Genomic DNA, 21,393 nt, shown 5'->3' on the forward strand with positions numbered 1-21,393 from the left:
GGTTGTGGGTGTGGGTGTGGCTGAGATGGAGTGACGTCATGCCCGAAGCCCCAGGGGGTCACGGGGCTCTGGGCTGGAGACGCTGTTTGAACACACGGGCCTCAAACACGCTCAACAAAGAGTCACAAAAACAACCAAAAATGGTACTCGGAACAGCTTCAAAGTTTCCGTACGCAGTGACCGAAAGAGTCTCAAAGCGACCACAACACAGCAAAACACCACAGGGAATGTTGAGGAGCAACAACAGCTCGGTCTGCTGGGGTCCTGCTCCAAGGCGTGTCCCAGGGCTTCGGACTTTGATTTTCTTTTCCTTTGATTCTCATCAGACAGTGGACGCGGTTCCTCTTTGGGCTTTTAAACAGTAGGAGGGTGAAAAAAAGAGGTCGGTGGACAAACTACCTGAAGCACACGTGTCTGCAGCGAGGGAGCGCGAGCGTCTCGTCCAGGGTGTCCCATTATCCAACCCCCGCCCACCCGCTGGTTTCTGCTCCTCTCTCGCTCTCTCTCCCTGTCTCTCTCTCTCTTTCTCTCTCTCTCTCTCTCTACGGGATGGCTCAAATCAAATGCGGAAGTTTACACCCAGAGCTGCCGCCTCCTTTTGCCATAATGAGCGCTGACATGACAGTGGAGCCGCGGCGGTGAGGGGGGAAGGAAGGAGCGCGTCGGTGACAGTCAGGCTGCGGGTCCGCAGCTCAACGCCGAAGCCAGCGCAGCCGAACCCGGAGCCCGAGCCCGAGCGGGGCGCGCATGGCGTCCCTGGGCAGCGCGGAGCGACGCGCGTTCGCGCTCAAGATCAACAGGTAACGACGCACGCGGCCCCGGTCGGAAGCGGCGGTCGCTGCGGTGCGAGGCTCAGCCGCGGCGGGTCGGGTGCGAACTTTTGAGTGACTCCTCGTAAGGAATGGGTGGGAGCGCTGCTGTGACAGCGGAGCAGGCAGACACGTGTTGAGAAGCTCGGTGCCGCAGGTTGGTTCACTTTGGCCCGAAAGAAAAGCAGCCTGCAGTAAAACAAATGGCCAACGACTGCCTTAATAGAGCGGCCATAGGTTAGCGTGTTAAAATGCGGAGAACCATAAATACACCAGTTCCTCTTTGTCGGCTCGCTTTTTTTTACACACATTCTTATTCTGAAGCGGAGGAAGCAACGCTGGACTTTTCGAAGCGCGCTCACAATCTCTATTATGTTAGTGTCACTTCCTCCACACGAGGATGCTGAGTCCGTGCCCAGGGTTTCTGATGCGGCCGCTGCGCTTCCTGTGCCGCGCGCCGTCCGACGGCTCCGCGGAGCTGCTGCGAGCGCGCGGGGATGTGATCGTAGTTCCCGCTGGGCCTCCGACCAGGTGTGGAGGAAGTGTCTATTGTGCACCACCACCTCCGTGGCGCAACTCGTTAAAACAAATACACGATTAGCAGCAGTGTAACAATGCCCCGGGGCTCACTCACTGTTTGGAAGTGGGGAAGTGTAACTGGTGCACATGATGCAATAAGCAAGTCAAACTATTACTATAGTTTATTGGTTATTTTGCTAGTTTGGCTTCAAGATTATCCACAAATGCAGATATTGTAAAAGGCCATTTTTAATTGGCCGATTGCTGTTAGCGTTTGCCCAGATTTTATCCTCTGTCCTCCTTCGCTGCAGTGCGTTTTGTTGTTTTGTGAACGGCCAAAGAGAAACAAGCGGTACTGGCTGTGCAGAGCTGAGCTCAGCTGCTGAGGGACACGGGGTCACGCCTGAAGCCAGCGATGAGACAGCAGGACGGCGCTCAGGAGATGCTGCGCTGTCACAGAGCCTGGAGTGTAGCGTCACTGCGTTGTTGTTGTTGTCGTCGTCATCACCCTAATATTTATGTTGAGAGCAGTTTCATGTATTTTGATGATAGACCGTGGAGACGTGACAAAAGGACTTGACGCCAGTGTCTGTCGGTGATGTTTGCGGTTCGCAATAGACAATGAGGGAAACTCATTCCAGACATAAACAAAGAGGAACCCTGGTCACAGGTTGAAAGTTAAGTATGCAGCACATGTACATAAAAGCCTGAAAAACCTGCTAACAGGCATCATCGGTCGTGGATCACACACACGTCAGGTGTAAAGAATTGGTTTTTCCGCTCAGACACATTGTGTAGATTCTCCCTCCGCTCCCCGCGCCTTCTCTCTATCAGGATGGCGTGTGGAGGAAATCCTGCGACCCGTGAGCAGCCCGGCTCCGGTTTCACTTCGCTTTCTGCCGCTCGTGACGGTTTCAAATCAGGAAACGTGCGCGTCTTCGTAGGCTGACGGACGGCTCTGCCTCCGACTGGGATGTTGCCCTCTAGAATGTGGTGACAGGTGTGAGAACAGCTGTGGATGTGGGGCCTCTGTCGCGCAGGACTCTTAAGTGGCATCTGGATTACATTGCATCTGATTTCCTCCGGTCTCTGGTTAATGACGTCTGCTAAGTCACCTCGGTCGAAGCCTCCGGACTCCGCAGGCCGACACGACCTCTGAGCCGCTGCTGTGTTTGTGCGAGCCTCCCAGTCACAGGAAGCTCGGCGGCGATGGTGCCGATAGCGGCGGGGCCCATTAGGTCTGCAGGCGGTCTGCAGGCGGGGGCATCCCTGCGGTCCGCTTCCCTCCTCCTGTCACGTGCGCCGCGCCTTCCTGCGTTTCCTCTGAGGCACAGAAGAAGGAGGAGACACGGGAGATACCACCGAGCTCTAGCAGCCAGCGCTGATAGTCGGGCAGATACAGCCAATCACGTGGCTCCGCTCATGGGGCGGATGACAAATGATGAAACTTTCTACGTGACTTTATAAGAGCTTTTAAATCAGAGTGCGGTGTCTGCCCTAAACGTGATGATGATGATGATGATCTAAGTGGGATAATAACAGTTGGTGGTGATCACGTCATGGCACAAAGCGATCCGACGTTTGCCTTCATTCGGTTGAACTGAACATTTCAGCTGTTCTGCCAGCGCTTATCTCGTTTCAAATCATTGCTGTGCGTTTTGTGCGCTTAATGTTACGCCATCCTCCGTTTCCAGGAACGTGCGACTTCGTACCATAAATGATCAGCTAGAATGTGGAGTAATGATTAAAGGCCTCTCTCTCGGTGGCTCGGCGCGGCCCCGTGCTGCAGGACGCAGCGGGACGGTCACGCGGGTCGAACCTCCAAACATCAGCCTCCATTCGTTCTGCCGCCGCTCGCTGTCGCTTGTGATTCCGGCTCCACGGAGCAGCTGTTCCAGGGAGCCATCCTCATCTGCGCTGATCACCTCGTCTAAATATATCCCGAGGAGACGAGCGGGGAACCGGGTTATTGTTGTCATTATCGGGCTTTGTGGGTTCCGCCTTAATTATCGCCTGTTTTTTAGTGAGAACTGAAGGCCTCGATGCGCGTTAGCGCGCGGCGGCGGCGGCGGGAGATGAAGCGGTGAGATGGCCTGAAAGCTGTAAAATGGCCTATACGTGCACTATAAGGCTCCGCTCTGACGTCAGCCGTTCGGCTCGTGTTCAGCTCCTGTTTGAACTGCCCTGACTCAGGAGGCTGATTCATCGGCGCCTGTTTGCTCAGGATCTGGGCCTCGCGTCGAACCCGCCGCTCTGCGTCCACGCTGCGATCTGCGTACGTGGAAGTCCTTTCGTGCGGCATCAGCTGATCGCGCTGAGAGTTTGAGCGAAGAATGTGCCTTTTGTAAGCGAAGGTCACTATGCAGATGAAAGATTAGCGTCGTCAGGAGGAACGCGCTCGACTGCCTTTGGCTTCATTTGAGCACAAAAGCTCAAATTTCCATTTCCCTGACTCGGGCAGCTTTGGCTTTGGGTCCGACGCTGCGACTCAGGCCCATTAGGCAGGACGGCAGATGCTGTCTGCTGTGACAAGCTGTTTGTCTGCTGGTAGTAAAATAATGCCTGCTCTGCTCTGCTGGCAGAAGCTGATTACTGTTTTACTTGCGCGGCCTTTTTATAGACCTGGATGTGTGTCAGTGGGCGCAACCGAGCAATCGCACATCTCCATGTGTGTGAGGCTGTGGTGGTGCAAACAAATGCGTAATACAGGGTCTGGTCTGCCCTGGTACGAGCTGGTCCGCTTGAGCCCGGTCCAAGTCTTAGAGCAGACTTAGTCTAGTCTACACGTGGGATCAGACTTGTTTCTTCATAAGTGAAGTTATGAGGAGTTTTACCAGGGTTCAAATTGCTTTTGGCTGCAAGTTGAGAACAACCACACCACCATTGTTTGCTTTCTGTTTGCTGTTCAGTTTTCTCCCAAAGCCTTGTCTTGTATAAAACTACACTAAACTTTGCATTTTATTCACCCAAGGCATGAATTTATCACACAAACGTAAAAAATGGCAGCAGTAGCCAGTTCCCATTTCAAAGGGAAGCAGCGACATAGTTCCTCCTCCTCCTCAGGTAGAAGGACAACAGTAAGAACCGCCGTGTCAGCAGATCCAGCTTCTTATTTACTGTACTTTCCTTATCTCCATGGTCAGGTTCTAGCAGGTGGTCTGAGAGTAAGAGCGGGCGTGTGGCTTTCTGCAGGATCTCCCCCCCCCCCCCCCCCCCCCCCCCCCCCCCCCGGTGGGATTGTGGCCAGGTGTGTGCAGGTGTGAAACGTTAGCTCGCAGCTGCTTTGTGATTAAGAAAAATGGGGTCACTGAGGAAATCGGATGCTGTGACACACTTTGTAAGAAGGAGTTGGTTGAATAAACCGGTGCTACACTTTGGACTTTGCTCTGCGTCTGTCTTTGCATAATGCTTCCCACCCATGTCTCCTCTGGCATGCAGTTATTTTATTGACTCAGCATGTTATGTGATGGGGAGGGGTACATGTTTTCACCGCGCCTGATACATATACATGCAGTTTTCGGTTCATGAAGCCGCCTTCTGACTCGTTGCATTCCGTGCGGTGGCGTTGACGGGCTTGTGGTTGCAGTTAGCGACGCGGCTATCGCAACAAAGGCTGCAGGGACTTCGTGAACCCGTGGGTCCGACCGCAGGGGCAGCCGAGGGAATGTGACCCATTTGCTCTGCGACCCGTCCCAGCGTGACAGCACAGCAAACGCTTTCTGCCGCCGGCACATGCAAAACGCACACAAAAAATAAGCAAATCTGACATAACGCACAACCGAAAAGCCTTCTACTCGCACACGTACGTAAACGGACCGCGTAAACATTCACAAATCTGCCGTTTCGTCGTTCAGCTGCGGTGAATAAAGTGGTCATTGTGCACGGCTCGGTTCTGGTCCAATAATATAGCGAAGTAATTACAAAGGCACAGCCCGGCCCCGTCTACACTACATATTTGAATACTTCTCTGTTATGGTGTCGTGTTGATTTCCTGCTCGAGACTGACCCTTAAATTGGGACACCATATTTATTCCACGGGCTGAATGGCTGCCAGCGCGACAAAGCCTTGAGGCACCAGCGGAGATGCGCCTGTGTAGACGGCCAACAATGGATTCAATGGAATCGCCACGACTCGCCAATTCAAACTAATGCCAGGAGAACAAAGGCGGACTTGCTGTTGCATCTCTCATTAGGACTCACTGTGAGGCTTTCCAATCACGGGAGGTGTTTCTACTGTCATCACCTTCACAATTCGGGGACGCCGGCGGAGCAGGTGTTGTCGACCTCCTAAATCCTGATGTTTGTGTGTTTTTCTCCAGGCATTCTTCTGCGGAGATCAGGCGACACTTTGGTGGGAGCTATGGGTTCTACCACAGCCGCTCCAACTCCAACGCCTCAGCCTCTCCCGCCCTCACTGTGGTAAGTCTCCTTTCATGAAACCGTACCTCAGCCCTTTGCTGGGTAATTTTATCTGGTAGCTATTCGTATCCAGGAAGCTTCGATTAGTTACACCTAGCTGCAAAAAATACAGGACAAAGCAGCAGCTAACGTGCCTCGGCAGCCGACTGGTTTCACAGGAAAGACGGTGCAGAGCTGTACATCTAGTTGACTAACATGCCTTTAGATCAGCAAAGCTTCACTGTTACTAGCATTTCTGCAGACGAGCTGGATGTTAGTACTTATTTAGTCATGGGTTAATGCTCTTCTTTGGTTTCTAGTGTCATTTAGCCTGTGCAGAGGACTGAAGGCTGCGATGACAGGTTGTTGTCTTGCCTCTAGTTGGAGCTTAGCAGACAGACTGATTCCTGCTCTCACAAGCAGCAGCAGCAGCAGCACAGGATGATGCACAGTAATCCTTTACAGGGATTTGTTCCCTCTCTGCTCTCAGTCTCTCTGTGGTACCCCCTGAACTTCTGCCTCCGCCTCCCGGACGCGCATCTCTGAGCTGTTTTCTATTTCTGTCTTACTCGACGTCTGTCTATTCTGCCCTACATCGCTCTCATTTTAAGTTTGCGGGAGCGCTTAGATGCTAAGCCCCCTGACGGGTGTGTGTGTGACTGAGCCGCAGCACTTTGATACTTTCCCAGTCATGATCCTTGGGATCGTCAGTTGACGGGGGGGGCACTGATCCATACCACCCCAGCTTGGAGCTTGCAGCGTGGTTGCTGTCCTAACGTGCTTAGGAAATGGGTCAGCGCCGTGGCCACTGACAGGCGCTGGATGGGGCCTGCTTACCTTGCAGCTTACACGGGCAAATCTTTAATATGGCTGGATTTGTGCTGCGGGGAGGGGGGTAAAGTGATAATCTCTGGGATGTCAGCGTCCATTATTCAGCAGCTGCATTTAACAAAGAGAGATAAGAGAGAGAGAGATGTTTGCTGCTGGTCGTGACATGGATCACTGTTGATTGTGAATGCCTGTAGCACCTCTGTGTGTATATCAGCAGCATGCACATGTCTGCGCATCTGTAGTTTCTGTTCCTGTTCGTTGAAACACCAGTTGATGAAGGGACGCCTTGGTGATGTCACTTCCTGCTGTGGTTTCTTCCTTTCAGCTCTAAACTGTCCGACCACCTTCTGCTCTGAAGCTGCATTGTGCAGCTTTTAGGCTGATGTCAAACTTTCATTTGACTGATTGCAGCATTTCCTCTTTTTAGAAAGACAAATGTAGTTGTGCAGCTTCTATTATGAGGAATAATTCAAAGAGGATCTATGTTGTGGCCTGATTTCAGCGAGCGTATCTAGCTTCAGTAGGTGTGCGCTGTAGGTTCCCGTATCCGGAGCGCGCCATTTTGTTTCTCTTCCTTTTTTTTTGGTGCATTTTCACATTTTCGTCAGGGTAAGTCTGAAAGTTCCGTATGAGCACAGCTTGCATTTAATAAACTTTACTACGATGTTCTGTCGCTCAAATGTGTTAAAATCTGAGTTAAGTAGCTGTTAAAGTGCAGTTTGACAGGATGTTTTTGGATCTGTGTTCTCTTGCGGCTCATCTAGATGCTGTTTGTAAATGGAAAATATTTAAATTAAAATAACGTCCTTTTTAGTAATTGATTCAAAAGTCTTTGCATTTGCCTGTATTGTCAGCTGTTTCAGTTGCGTATATCTCACATCTTGCTCCATTCAAGTCTTACACTTTGTCTTATAATCACCAGTGAATAAGTTGATTAAAGAGTCTGGCTGCTGATTTGGCAAGTAGTTTTTTTTGTGAATGAATCCACAGAACTGTAGAGGCTAATCAGAAGCATGCATAGATTTGCATTCATTTGTGTTTTGCAGCCTATACAGTGTAGACAAGGCGACGTCCTGCAAACAGAGGGCTGAAAGGCCGTTTGAACTGTGAGGCAGGAACACGAAGGGAACCGGCTGCTGTTGAGGTTGACATTTACTCCTCGGAACGAAGAAGCTGAGGGTTTCATAAGCCTGTCATTTAGGATAATAACAATGGCATTGTTGAGCCTGGCTGTGCGTGTGTTATTTCTTGGGTTGCATGCTAACCACAAACCCTGCCCCATGTGGTACAATGCACTTCGCTGCACAGGGGAGGAAAATGCTCCTCGGGTCGGGCTGATGTGCAAAGACATGTCTGAAGCAGCATCTGAACGCTGAGCCCAGCACTGACTCGCGTCTCTTCTCTCTCCCTGTGGCTGCGTGAGCGCTATACTTTACCGTTTTCCTCCTCACACTCTTTCACCCGCTGCCTGTTTGTCATGCAGATGCTCTCCGTGTGAGACTGTGCAGCGTCAGAGCCCCCCCCCCCCCCCCCCCCCCCCCCCCCCAATTTGTGACTCTCTCAACATATATGCAAAAGGTTATTTCGGGGATTTCTACTGTAGGACATATGGGGGTGTGTTTATTTCCATGCTTTTGCCTGAATCATCGTCAGCCTGCAGACTGTGATCAGACTCTTCAAAGAGGCACCTGCTCTGTGCAGGTGCCTCCTTTACAACCACGGCCAGCTGGGCCACAAAAGGGACGTCTTATCTCCTCAGTGTTGTTATTCTTTCCTTGAGAGGATAGAGAGCTCATCCGTTCCTCCCCTTTAAGCAGCAATGGGGATTAGTTTCATTGTGTATTGATGATTTTAACAGTATTTAAAGGCCCATATGAAACATTCAGCCCATTTGTAGTCCACATAGAGTGGTTGCAGCCCAGCCTTTGATCTACTGTAGCTCTGGAGAGTGGGCTGTCTAAAAATAGGTTCCCAGAAAAAAGGAAAAACCGGCCGACTGTCTGATACAGGCAAGTTTGTTCCAGTTTCTGTTTTTCTATCTTTGTTCCTCGACAGGTATGAAGTAGAAAGTAGTCATCAGTCAGCATGTTTGCTCCCACTGTTTTCTTTTCCTTCAGCGCACCTTTGCAGAATACAGACTGGAAAAACGAATAAATCAGTCACAACTTTGTCAAACATTGTTAAAATACTGAATTCTATCCTCTTCCTGCGTCCAGCCCCAGTCATATGACGCAGTGGAGCCTCTGGACCTGGAGGAGTTCTTGATCTCACAGCTACGAAGCGGCGACTCCGTCCTGATGCAAGAAATCGGAGACTTTCCCGATGACGACCTCAAAGTGGAGCAGGTGGACAAGGAGTGTCGCACCGTTCGAGACTCCGTCCCCGCAGAAGGGTGGGTAACCTGCAGCAGACATTAGGCAGTGTAGTAGAACCCAGAAACGTCGCAGAGCGTGTCGGTTACAGTCTTTATGGAACTGTAAAACATTTCTTATAGTCTAAAATCATTGTGAAGCTCTTCTGTCGGGGCCTGTTCCACTGTCTTAGCTTGCCCAAGGCCTTCATTCCTTCCTAAACCTTGACCTCGATTAACAACAGAGAGGAATGCCACGTTTTCAGTCGATGTTCGCATACAAGTCTGCGCGTGCATATGTTCTCATCCTCCCCGTGCGTGTACCTCTCCTTGCAGAGAGGAGCTGGATCCCCATGTGAGAGACTGCGTGAAGAGTTACACCCAGCCGTGGCTCGTGGTCTCTAGAAGGTAAGAGAGAGTCAACAAAAGCACTCAGTGGAATAGTGTACACTATGCGGTTTGATTACACATACACACGTATAGTAAAATGAAACGTGATGGGACAGAACCCCCAAACCAGCTGACACATGGAAACAAAAGGGTCTGGAACACGCTGGCATCCTACCTGATAGACTGGAATGCTCACTCTTCCTTCTGTGTAACTCTCTCTCTCTCTTGCGTAAGGTTTCTGTTTGTGTTGTTATCTAAACTGATAGAGGTGTATCATTTGTAGCCACGGGTATCTTTTCTGATTGTGTGCGTGTGTTTCAGGTGCCAGGGGGACGGCTGGAGCTCCTACTCGGAGCGGTCTGGTGTGCACAAGCTCCTTCGGAAACAGACGTTCGAGTCCGATGTCCAGGCAGAAAACCAAGTGAAACCAGTAAGAAGCACTGACACAGCGAAGTCTTTGATGTTTGTGGCAATACATCTTTCTTCTTCTCACTAAAGGAGAAGCGTCAGACGTCTTTTTAAAAGAGCGTCTTGTGCAACGTGCTGCATCGGTTTGCTACACTTCAACCGTTCTTTGCGTTTTCCTCCGTCACTCCACTCAGAACTCCCACAACGCCGTACAGCAATGGTCTCTTTTAGTTTGAATTGAACAAAGAAACCACAGCCAGTTACTATTGTGAGCTGCAGATGTTTTTGCAAAGATAAGCTAATCACACTTACTGTGCAAATATGAGATTAGTATTGTTTCCAAACTAACTCTCTGCAAGGAACTGGCTTCTTTGCACAACTGTAGTGACGCGTGCGAGCAGGGAGGAGCCCGTTGCAGACACGCCAACACACTAGGTGCAGTGATGTTCTATTATTATGAATTAAGAGCAGGCTCAGGTACACAGAGGCAAGACAAAGAACTCTGGACCGATCTGGCACGGAGCTGGCGAAACCGGCAGGTTTACACACTGGGTAGATAATTGAGGAAACTAGAAACAGGTGTGTAAAATATTGTGGAAGATCAGGTGACAGGAGCAGGAGGCAACGTCCGAGACATCTGGTGGCCAGAATGATGGAACAGCGCTCAGAGAGGCTCTAAAATAAACAAGGAGCCCGAGGGAGTGAGATAATGGCCGTCAGGGCCAGCAGGGATCTTTTCAAAATAAAAGTTAAGCAACTTTACTTTAATAAAAAATCCAATAAATGTTTGTTTTATTGTTGAATGCAGACATTTTAACTTCAAGTGTTGTTGAAAGAGGCAATGGTGAAAAGCCTTAAAATGTGGAGGAACGCAGAGAGACTGTGAACAGAGCAGGGTATTATTATTCCTATCACTCTTTCCACTGTGACTGTGGCCCTTTCAGCTTTACTGAGCCTGGATTGAACAAAACTCAATCTGAAAAGTGTACTATGCACTCCAGTTTTATTTTTTTATTTCTTCTCCGCTTTAAACATTTGTCAAAGTCAGAAGCTGACATCTCCACGAAGACATCAGGCCTTAAGGTCATTCCAGATTCCTGCTTCACTCCTTCATGGTATTTGGAGCCAAGTTCCCATCCTCTCTCACTGCCCTCGCTCCAGCTCCTTTGTCCTACAGTAGTTCCCAGCGTCAGGCAGTCACAGCCAATCCTAGTCCCAGTCAGCACCACTCCCAGCCTCTGGCTAGTTACCCAACCATGTCTCACAACCAGCGACCCCCCCCCCCCAGCCCCCCTCCTGTCACCCCATTCTTGCCAATTCTGGTTAATCAGCCAAACCAAAAGGCCCCTATTGCTGCCGAGGGCTTCTCATGATCTACATGCCAGAAAGAGAGAAGAACGGCACCATTGTCCTTTAGGACCTAATGGTTTTTTCTACGGTCCAGTTTGCTTTAGCTACAGCCCTGGGATCATGGTGTGATGGGTGGAAGCTCCGTCAGTCCTAGCCTGTGGTTCGAGAGGCGGGATGTGACAGTGACGGATGATGGGAGTGAAAGAGACAAGGAGGGAGAATGACAGCAGGCCGGGTTCAAATATGGAAGCTGCTTGGGAACAGGGAGGTTGTGTCCTGCCCCGCAGCTGAATGTGAGCCATGGCAAGACCAAGACCGCTCCGATCAGTGTAGGAGCAACACGTAGAAACAACTCATGGGTTGCAGTTGGGATTCTGAAACAAGCCAAGGTGATGGAGGCTTCTCTTCATCGGTAGTCCATTAGCCAACCAATAGTAGTTTGTTTTATTATACTCATGAGCTGATGAGCTTGGATTATTCCTAAGCAGTTCTGGTACATTTATACAGTGTTGTTGCTGGCAGGGCGCTGGATGTGAGAAGTATGCAGCAGCCAGTGATCTTGTTTTTCGGGGCTGTTGTGGTTCTGGGTCAGTGAGTCAGCCCTATCATTTCAGTCTGGCCATCAGCCCAGTGAGAGATCTGTTACACAATCTGATCAGATACTGCCCAATGTGTCAATATCACCATTAAGGAGAAAATTAAAGCTCAAAAGCCTTATGTTGGGAGTTCTGGTGAGTGTAGTTCAGGTGTTTAGCAGCTTAGCAGCAGAAAAACATATTAAAAATAATAATAATAATAATACACAGGTTAATACTACAAAGCAAGTAATTTATTCATTGTTTAACCTGCTGCTCACATTTCATTCACCGTGCTCTCTCTGACCCTCCCCATGCCTCATTCTTACCCCAGGTCAAGTCTCCAACTCTAGCAGGACTGACTGATGACTCTGGTCGCACTCTGACCTCTTCCGACTTCAACCTGCGCTGTTTAACTCCGGACCAGAGAGTGGAGGGACTGTTGGCCTTCAGCAGCCATGAGGAGTTGGACCGCCTCAACCAGGAGGCCCGGCACAGCCACAGACCCACCGAGCTCTTTGCCCTGTGCCAACCAGCCGATGAGGTGAGACAAAGCAAGCGCCCCCTGATTATGTGATAGGAGCCAGTATAGCAGAGTTCCGTCTAATGGCAGAGTTGTTGTCTTGCTTTGATGCGCATCTCTTCTGCTGTGTTCCAGGAGGACGCCGTCGAGATCCGGCCCATCCCTGACTGCCCTAAGGAACACGTCGGGGACCGTATCCTGGTCCGATGCCAGGCCATCAAGTACGCCATCCATTTTCATTACGCCGTAGGAGGGGGAGCGGCTCTGTAGTTTAAACAGCTGCACTTTGTGTGACCAACAGCGGGACGTGTTGAAAGGACGTGATTAAAACCCCCCTAAGTTGATGAAAACATCACTTAGCATTTAACATGCAGGACATTGTTGTATGTCACATGTGATGAATCAAAATTGTGAGTAGTTTCAAAATGGCATGTGGTCGACAGGATGGAAGGAGTAGAGTGGGAGGAGGGTGGAGGAGTTCTGTAGAGGGATTGTTCTCGCCACGCGCGCGTGCACGCACACACAAACACACACAAACACACACACACACACACACACACACACACACACACACACACACACACACACACACACTGTTGATCTCATTCATTCTTCTTTTCATCCATAAACCTGTCAAATGTCTGAGTTGAACTCATTTCTCTGCTTTCAGTGGTTTTGGCAGCCGCTGCACCCGCCATCCTTTAACCCTCCGTTCAAACATGTCATCACTTACTGCTCCCAGTGCAAAAATAATCCACAGAAATAGAATGGAAGAGAACAGGGGACACGGGACGCAGGCCGAGCACAGCACAGGGAAAACCAGGGTGACAGAGCTGCCTGTGTTAACAATCTGTCCTGTCTCTTCTTCCTCTCAGATTCGAGATTGACATTGAGCCGTTGTTTGCGACGATGGCTCTGTATGACTTGAAGGAGAAGAAGAAGGTAGGAGGATGACCCTTTACTGTATGTTAACATTATAACGTTACAGTTCTGTAGCAGGGTTCAATAACTGCACCACATCCTCCCATTCAACCATTCAGAGCCGTGTCAGCGTGTGTGTTTCCTGTGGATTTACACAGCTGGATAGTTTGTTGGGTGACGGCGCTGGAAGGATTTACCTCGTGCTTAAGTGCTCATAGATCTCTCAGATGAGAGCGGGTGTTAGCCCTCGCCCTCCTCCCAGCTCTGCCCAGATGCCGGGGCCGAGAGGGCGACTTAACGCCGCATCGTTTTGAAAATGAAACGCACATAAGCCCACGTTCGGACAACAGCACGTTAAGATGCAACGCAAGCGGAATGAGCCGAGTGTGACTCCAGTGTGAACTGAGGCGCGTCCCTGTGGAGGTTAACGCAACTCGCTGCCTATTAGACTGAGTAGAGCCAGACTGTTGAAGAGACATTAGATGCGTGTGTGTCTGAGTGAAGTGCAAGACGTGCGATGTCAGATTAAATATGAAGCCTTCGCTGCTGACCTATTTATCACCAGAGACTTCTTTACTTCCCTGTCGTCGGTGTCTCCTCGCTGCTCTTCTTCTGTGGCGTGTTATATTTAATGTCACACCACATTTTCTCTCTCTGTGCTCTCGCACCCATTTACTGCTGTTTCTCCGTCTCAGGGGAGTATCTGTCTGCTTGTTTTGTTGTTGCACATCTGTGAAATCTGCAGCAGATGTTCGTATAATTCCGCGTAATGCTCTGGTTATTGGTCGTGTAGGTGCGGACGCAGGGTTTTACCCGACTGGTGGCTTATTTATGACAGATAGAGGCCACGCAAGCATGTCCTGGCAGTAAAATGTGTAAATCAAGGTGGTTTTGCTGTGTGGTGGTGTTACTCAACAAGACCGGGCAGGCTAAGCAGCGCCGCTGAGGCTGCAGCCTGCAGCCTGCAGCCAGAACACCACCAATGCGAGGTCCCAGTCAGTGAGCTGTCACCTTCAGTCTGTGTGCTGCGTTTGCAAGTGAGAGCCATTAGAAAATGTGAAGAACGAGGATTTGAACAATCGCTGTGAGTCATTCAGAAAGAAAAGTGCGAGGTTAACGACTGTGGCTGCATTCCTCGCGTCTCATCCTCTCACAACGTCGCGGTTTGTGTCGCCAGTGAATGTGTTATAACCAACTGTGGATGAGGTTAAATCGGTGAACACTCAGGTTTGTTTGTTCCCAGAGATTATGAAGCGTGACGAGGACGTTTCAAAGCAGCTGGCTTTGATTATTGAGGAGTTGTTTCTGTGATTTCAAGAAGTCATATGTCAGGAAGGAGTGGACTCTCCCTCTGCGCTCCGGCTCAGAACCGTCCCTCTTGCAGCGCGTGTGCTTCGCGTTAAAGTGAACCGGGTCATTTCCGTCACTAAATATTTGCAGGAATTTGGCTGTTGGGACGATATTAGCAGGAGTGGATTCCAAACAAACCGCTGCGATGAGCTTTGTTCCAAGCGCGTAACTGGATCTCCCGTGTCGTCCTAAGCGTTCCAGAGAACATATGGGGCCGGTTTGGCTGCCGGTGGGTCTGCTTTGGTGTGGTCGGTGTAATGCAGGTCCTATGGGATGAGCAGAGTGGGGGAAGAGTATCACGTGACACACGCCCGGCCAGGCCAGACCAGAACATATGGCTGTGGTCCTAGCCTGAGGTCATCGGGGAGAAACGGCAGAATGGACTCAACAGATGATGTTCTAGGAGGAGTACTGTGTTCGCAATAAACTGAAGTAGAAGTTCGCAGAATGTGCCCTGAACCCTTTTACGTCTTTTGCTTCCAGATATCAGAAAACTTCTACTGTGATATGAACTCGGAACAGTTCAGGAACTTCTTGAAGCCTCACACTCCACAAGTGGATCTGTCCACGCAGGCCAGATCGGCCATCTTCTCCATCACCTACCCTTCTCCAGACATCTACCTAGTCATAAAGGTGACAAACAAACAAGCCATGAAGTTTCAGAACAGTGGCGTCTTCGTGAATCCTTCGTTTGACTTTAAGGACCTGTTGTTAAGGCGAACTCATGCTGTGTGTGTGCTTTAGATTGAAAAGGTTCTACAGCAGGGAGAGATCGGTGAGTGTGCCGACCCCTACATGACTCTGAAGGAATGCGACACTGCCAAGGTAAGGTGCCATCAGATGCTTCATCGTGCGTGCAATGTGCTTTCCCTCAGTTTGTAGGCGCTAAAGTTGAAGGACATTACTGGAATTTGTGGGTTTTTTTGTGTTTTGTTATAATTTCCTCAGAACAAGGACAAACTTGAGAAGCTGCGTAACCAGGCAGAGAATTTCTGCACCAGGCTGGGCCGTTATCGCATGCCTTTCGCCTGGGCCACGGTTAAAATCATGGAGGTCATCTCTACCGCGACCCTAGAACGCGACGTCACAGACTCCGATAGCTTGAAAGGAGGTGTGCGCTAGTGCCTCCGTTTCAGTCATTTCTCTCTCCTCTCCGCTGTGGGAGCAGGATTTGACCCCTGACCTTTCCACTGTTTCACCAGGCAAATCCAGCAGCATTGACCGAAAAGCACAGCTTCCCAGGAGGAACTCGGAACGCTACAGTATGATGGAGGAACAGTTCTGCAACATTTCTGCCTTCAAACCTGCTACAATCACTATCAGCACCATCTTCAAACAGGTCCGACTGCTGCTCAGACTAACACTAAACAGTCTGTGAAACGTGTGTCACTTACTTGGGTTCATACAGCGTAGATCAGATCAGACAAGCTTGACTTGCTCACTGTAGGACATTCTATGTTTCTGCTGCACCGCCAAACTCTGCCTTTGGGTGTAAACGCTGATGTTCCAACCCAGCTTCTAATTTAAATCATTAATGTCCCTCTGTCTGTTCTTGTGTCAGGAAGGAGACCGCTTGAGTGATGAGGACCTGCTGAAGTTCTTAGCTGAGATCAAGAAAACCTCTAATGCACAGAGGAGACTCAAGACAATACCAGGTCAGCTCATAAGGACATTCTGGGACTGTGGCAATTCACTGTATTGCACATGAAGGCAATCAGATTTCTACATTGGGTATTAGCCATAAAAATATGCCTGAAGTCTGAATGTGACTCAACTTGTGTGTTGCAGGTTGGATAAAGCTGGACATGTCTCCAGTCCATGACACACCGCTGGCGTGTTTGTCCACTGAGCTCATCCCTCTGGTCCCTGCGGCTGAGAAATTAACTCGGCCAATCAAAGAGGTGCTGGAGTTCCCCTCCAGCGAGGTTTACGTCCCTCACAATGTTTACAGGTGTGTTGCAGTATGTAAAAATGGCGCTGCGAGGTGAAATGCACCAGCTTTGAAAACAAGTGACTCATGGCTCAAGGTGAAGCCACTTACAGAACAAATATCCCACTTACAGCCACATGTTCTCATCACTTTGATCCTTTGAGTATAGCTGCTATTTTCAGGGTTTTTTTCATTCAGGCTACCTGGTAAATAGGCTCAGTGATGATGACGTGTGTAAGGTCTGATTATAACTAATGTTCAGTTTGTAGATGGTTGGCTTGCCCTCAGGACTGTCCTCTGTGAGGATTACACGTTGGCTCTCTGAGCTGTTGTTCAGTGGAATTCCAGCACAGATTGCACTGCTGTAATAAAACCACCGAAGGTCATAGGCACTTACTGGTTGTTTTGGCTCCTCTGTCACCTCAGTTTTTCCCGTCTAACCTTTGGCTTCACGGGCAGTGCCATCTAGTGGCAGCAGATGGAATCGCTTTTTATTTTTTTGTATTAAAAAATGAAATCTTCCTGTGTCTTCGTAGGAACCTGCTCTACGTCTACCCCCAGAGGCTCAACTTTGTCAACAGGCTGACGTCGGCCAGAAACATCTCCATTAAAATCCAGTTCATGAGTGGAGAGGACCCCAGCCACACCCTGCCGGTGGGTTTACAAACTGCACGCAAGGTTGTAGAGGTGTCGTGTGACGCGCAGAGTTGTTCTGAAAGTGAATGAATCTCCACATTTCATCATTTCTTGCCTGTTCTCAGGTCATTTTTGGGAAATCAAACAGCCCAGAGTTTCTACAGGAAGCCTACACCCCCGTCACCTACCACAACAAGTACCTACACGCTGGGATGTGATTCACAGTTTGCAAAAGTTCGTGCCCTTCTCTGATTCCTTTCATTTCCGTTTTGCCTCGCAGGTCCCCTGACTTCTACGAGGAGGTGAAGATGATTCTTCCGGCTCGTCTGACGGAGAGACACCACCTGCTGTTCACCTTCTACCACATCAGCTGCCAGCAGAAGCAGAACCAGAGCGGCAGCTGCGAGACGCTCATCGGTTACTCTGTAAGAGTTGGTTGAATCCAGCGCCTATAAACCAATTAATAGTTAATTAAAACAGCCGGTTGTCGTCCTAAAATCACACCCCTTACACGGACTCGCTGTTTGTGTGTGATCCAGTGGCTGCCCATTCTGAACAATGACCGCCTGCAGACCGGTTCGTTCTGTCTGCCTATTATTCTGGACAGGCTCCCCTTCAACTACTCCCTGCACACGCCTGAGGTACAGCACGTGTACAAATATCTACTGTTGTAGATGTTAAGTCAAGAATACCTTTTTATAGTTATAATAAATATAAAACACTGGCCAACAGAGACAAACCTGTGTGTTTTGTGCTTTCGCTGTGCAGAAACTTCCTCCTCAGGTTCCTCCAGTCAAATGGATGGAGAGCCACAAAGGACTTTTCAACCTCCAGATTGACGCTGTTTCGTCTGTACACACACAGGTGACTAACGGTGGAACACTCGAACATGTCATCTGCACAAACAGATCAAATATCACTACAAGCGTCTCGTGTGCCTCAGCGAGCCGTCCGGCCCGAGGCATTACCTGCGCTCTGGCTTCTTACATTTGCTTTTCCCCATCTCTCCGCTTCCCACACTGCAACAAACAACCAGGACAATCATCTGGAGCGTTTCTTCACACTGTGCCATGCCCTGGAGGGCGGCGCCACGTTCCCTCTGCGAGTCAGAGATGAAAAGATTCCCGAGAACAAGCTGGAGCACGAGTTGAAGCTCAGCATCATTTCCCTGTCCTCCTCCGGTTTGGAGCCTCTGGTCCTCTTCCTCCACCTGGTGCTGGATAAACTCTTCACCCTCATCATGCAGCCCATGGTCATTGCTGGCCAGACCGGTGAGGAATTATCTGACTCAGATACCTGAAAGAAGACCTGTTGCTCCTCTCTCACTTTTAAAAAGCACGTGTATGTGTAAGTGAAGCATTCTGTGTTTTATGATATCGTGAATGATCATATATTTTCTGTGCTTTTCAGCCAATCTGGCCCAAATAGCCTTCGAGTCTGTGGTGTCTATTGTCAACAGCCTGCACAACAGTCAGGAGCTGATCAGGGACCAGCAGGGCAGGAACAGCCTGTTGGCGACCTACCTTTACTGGGTGTTTCGTCTCCCTGACCCGCCTCGAGACATGCAGAACATAGGTAGGGACGGAATCGGTTTTCTGCCATTTAATGTTTTCTGATCCTTTTCAATAACGAATACATCATGTGCGTTGTGAGGCTCAGGGAGCACGATCCCGTCGTCGGAGAGCCGATACAGCACCATGGGCCGGGCCACGGCGGCCACGGTGGGCAGCATGCTCCTCCAGTCCAGAGTCCGCAGCAGCAGCAACCCTGACATTCCTGCTCCACACACCTCTGATGAAGACACCGAGGTCAGCAACATCCTCCTCTCCAAGGTAACAACACACCTAGATGGGCAGTCGAAATGTATAAAACCGCACACACACCACAGGACGTAAACATAATATAGCATGTCACGCAAAACGGTCATTTGCTATTTATCCAGTCACCACAGTACATTAGGTACCGTTGTAGAGCACAACACACCCACTCTAATGAAAGCATCCATCATGCTAAATGCCTTGGAACCGGTTGTGCTTCTCTCTCCAGGGTCTCAACAACCCAGGCAGCCGCATGTCCACCTATGTGGACGTGAACCACCATCAGAACCCCACAGGGAGCACCAGGCCGTCCAGCCGGAAGGTAAAACGGCACCGCTGTTAAGTCACAATTCAAATTTTTGCTCAAAAATGTAGTCTTTGTCTGGTGCTGTGGGTTGTTCTAAAGCACGCTGTCTACTCTGGAAAAGGTTTTAGCTTCTGTAAACCTTAAAGGCAGTTCCAGCTTTTGACCACACGGGGGCAGTGTGGCACTGATGACGCCAGTGCTGCTCTGTCTGCTTGGTGGACGTTTGCCACCTGCTTTCCACGTTAATTCACAGCGATGTAGAGTATAATGCTCTATTTAACCTACCTTTCTCAATGTGCATATGTGCGTGTTCTCTTCTGCAGCAGTTTCATGAGGAGCTGGCCCTTCAGATGGTCGTCAGCACTGGGGTCTGCAGAGAGAACGCATACAAATATGCCTGGTTCTTCTTCGAACTACTGGTCAGTGTTTGGCTCTGTTTTTATTCTTAGAAATTTGTGTTTTAAATGGCATTTATGTTTTCAAAGGCAGTAATCAAACATGGTTTAGCTTTATGGCTTCTTGAATTAAACGATAAAACACAGTTAGTCATAAATCAACTCTTTACAATCTGTCCTAATTGTAGCGTTTTTAGAAATGCACCACAACTCAGCGTCATTCGCAGTTGTCTTTCTGGATCTCTATCTGTATTTATTTAATCTTTTAACATCTAATAGGTATTATTAGTTAATTTGAATAAATAACATGTTTTGTCACATTAAGGAAAAACAGGAATATAAATGACCATTAAAGCTTATGTTTAAAAAATCCTTATCAAGTCGAGTGCATCTGTCAAGATAATCTCAATTCACAAAACCATCATTAACGTTTTATTTACTTTTATATCTGACAAATGACCTAGTGAAGATTTTGCTCTCTATGGCTCTCGTTTCCATTTGTTCTGTCTGTGACTCTCTTTAAAGGTGAAAAGCATGGCTCAGCATGTGTCTCAGATGGACAAGCAATACGTCCCCCGGCGCAACCGCTTCTCGGACAGATTTAAGGATGACATCGCCACCATCGTCGCCGTGGTTACAGCTGAGATTGCAACCATCCTTGTGAAGCAGCAAAAAGTAGGATGAACACGAAGCTATACGTTAAACCCGGCCACTAATGTGCAGTGTTCCGCCACAACCGCCTTGCTGTAGCTCATCATGTAGGGAGAAACAGATTCACCCTCAGTGTACATGTTGTTGGTGTCCTCGGAACCACAGGGAGCTGGAAGTGTTAATTATATTTGCCTCTGTGGTATCAGAAGCACAGCTTGCGCTGCTAGATGGTCGGAAAGATCCAGTCAGCACAGCTCACCGATCGCTGTTTGTTGATTGTTGTTGTTTCAGGAGGTAGAGCAAGCAGAGAAAGTCAACATCAGCCTGGCTTTCTTCCTCTATGACCTGCTGTCTCTCATGGACCGGGGATTTGTCTTCCAGCTGGTGAAAAACTACTGCAACACGGTACAATACCAGCAATAACAAAGAAACTCCCTATAAGCATATCAAGTTTAACAACTTTTCTATTGATCCGTTGCAATTTGCATCTCCATTCTTTCAGAAGAGAACAATATTTAGCTGTTTTTCTTCCAGATGTCGACGAAATGTGTTTCAATGCCGACGCTGATCAGCATGCGCCTGGAGTTCCTGCGGATCTTGTGCAGCCACGAGCATTACCTCAACCTGAGCCTGTTCTTCAGTAGCCCTGCCTCGGCCCCCGCCTCACCTAGTCCGTCCATCTCATCGCAGGTCTGTGCCATCACGCATCAGAAAACCCCCGTGCCCGTGTTCAGGGACTCAGTGCCACTGCCTTTTCTCAGGGTTCCGGCTCGTGCGGCTACCAGGAGCAGCAGCGGATCCTGGGGCTGTTTGAGCTTTCTCCCGAGTTCAAGCAGCAGCACTACCTCGCTGGTCTGCTGCTGACGGAGCTCAGTGCAGCCCTGGACATGGAATCAGAGGGGTAACTTAGCTTCTATCATCCAAAAGAGCTGACGTTTAAAACTCTACTGCATATTTGACTTTATCAGGCAGTGAAGATGAGCAAGTATTTGAAAAGTCTGCTTGTGTTCACAGAGGAAAGGTCCAGAGAAAGGCCATTAATGCCATCTACAGCCTGTTATGTTCCCATGATCTTGACCAGCGCTGTGTTAAACCTGAGGTCAGAGCCAAGGTGGCCGCTCTCTACCTCCCCCTAGTGGGGATCATCATAGACTCCACCAGCTACCTGGACTTCACTGGTAAACACGCACGCTCACACATACATGTACATACTGTATGTGCTGTAGGTTGAAC

General features: G+C 49.4%; 1 protein-coding gene across 3 annotated transcripts in view; it reads left to right on the top strand.

Annotated features, from left to right (window-relative positions):
* The first annotated feature begins 574 nt into the window (after nt 1-574).
* Nucleotides 575-21,393, top strand: part of dock8 (dedicator of cytokinesis 8) — a 33,688-nt gene continuing 12,869 nt past the window's right edge. Inside the window, exons 1-29 of one of the 3 annotated variants that reach the window (XM_029163150.3) lie at nt 575-800; nt 5,648-5,747; nt 8,774-8,949; nt 9,244-9,315; nt 9,619-9,727; nt 11,965-12,174; nt 12,289-12,374; nt 13,029-13,095; nt 14,908-15,057; nt 15,169-15,249; nt 15,373-15,535; nt 15,627-15,763; nt 15,986-16,079; nt 16,213-16,375; nt 16,891-17,008; nt 17,116-17,186; nt 17,271-17,415; nt 17,530-17,631; nt 17,759-17,854; nt 18,027-18,261; nt 18,401-18,565; nt 18,650-18,822; nt 19,037-19,129; nt 19,438-19,533; nt 20,035-20,184; nt 20,452-20,565; nt 20,695-20,850; nt 20,922-21,061; nt 21,175-21,338. In XM_029163150.3, coding sequence (XP_029018983.1) covers nt 748-800; nt 5,648-5,747; nt 8,774-8,949; nt 9,244-9,315; nt 9,619-9,727; nt 11,965-12,174; nt 12,289-12,374; nt 13,029-13,095; nt 14,908-15,057; nt 15,169-15,249; nt 15,373-15,535; nt 15,627-15,763; nt 15,986-16,079; nt 16,213-16,375; nt 16,891-17,008; nt 17,116-17,186; nt 17,271-17,415; nt 17,530-17,631; nt 17,759-17,854; nt 18,027-18,261; nt 18,401-18,565; nt 18,650-18,822; nt 19,037-19,129; nt 19,438-19,533; nt 20,035-20,184; nt 20,452-20,565; nt 20,695-20,850; nt 20,922-21,061; nt 21,175-21,338 — 3,679 coding nt within the window. In that variant the 5' untranslated portion in view covers nt 575-747. Of the gene's footprint in view, nt 801-5,647; nt 5,748-6,888; nt 7,167-8,773; nt 8,950-9,243; nt 9,316-9,618; nt 9,728-11,964; nt 12,175-12,288; nt 12,375-13,028; nt 13,096-14,907; nt 15,058-15,168; nt 15,250-15,372; nt 15,536-15,626; nt 15,764-15,985; nt 16,080-16,212; nt 16,376-16,890; nt 17,009-17,115; nt 17,187-17,270; nt 17,416-17,529; nt 17,632-17,758; nt 17,855-18,026; nt 18,262-18,400; nt 18,566-18,643; nt 18,823-19,036; nt 19,130-19,437; nt 19,534-20,034; nt 20,185-20,451; nt 20,566-20,694; nt 20,851-20,921; nt 21,062-21,174; nt 21,339-21,393 lie in introns of those variants that run through there. The other 2 variants (XM_029163149.3, XM_029163151.3) reach the window with 2 other exon arrangements.

This window comes from Betta splendens, chromosome 9 (genome assembly GCF_900634795.4).
Source record: "Betta splendens chromosome 9, fBetSpl5.4, whole genome shotgun sequence".
Taxonomy (NCBI): domain Eukaryota; kingdom Metazoa; phylum Chordata; class Actinopteri; order Anabantiformes; family Osphronemidae; genus Betta; species Betta splendens.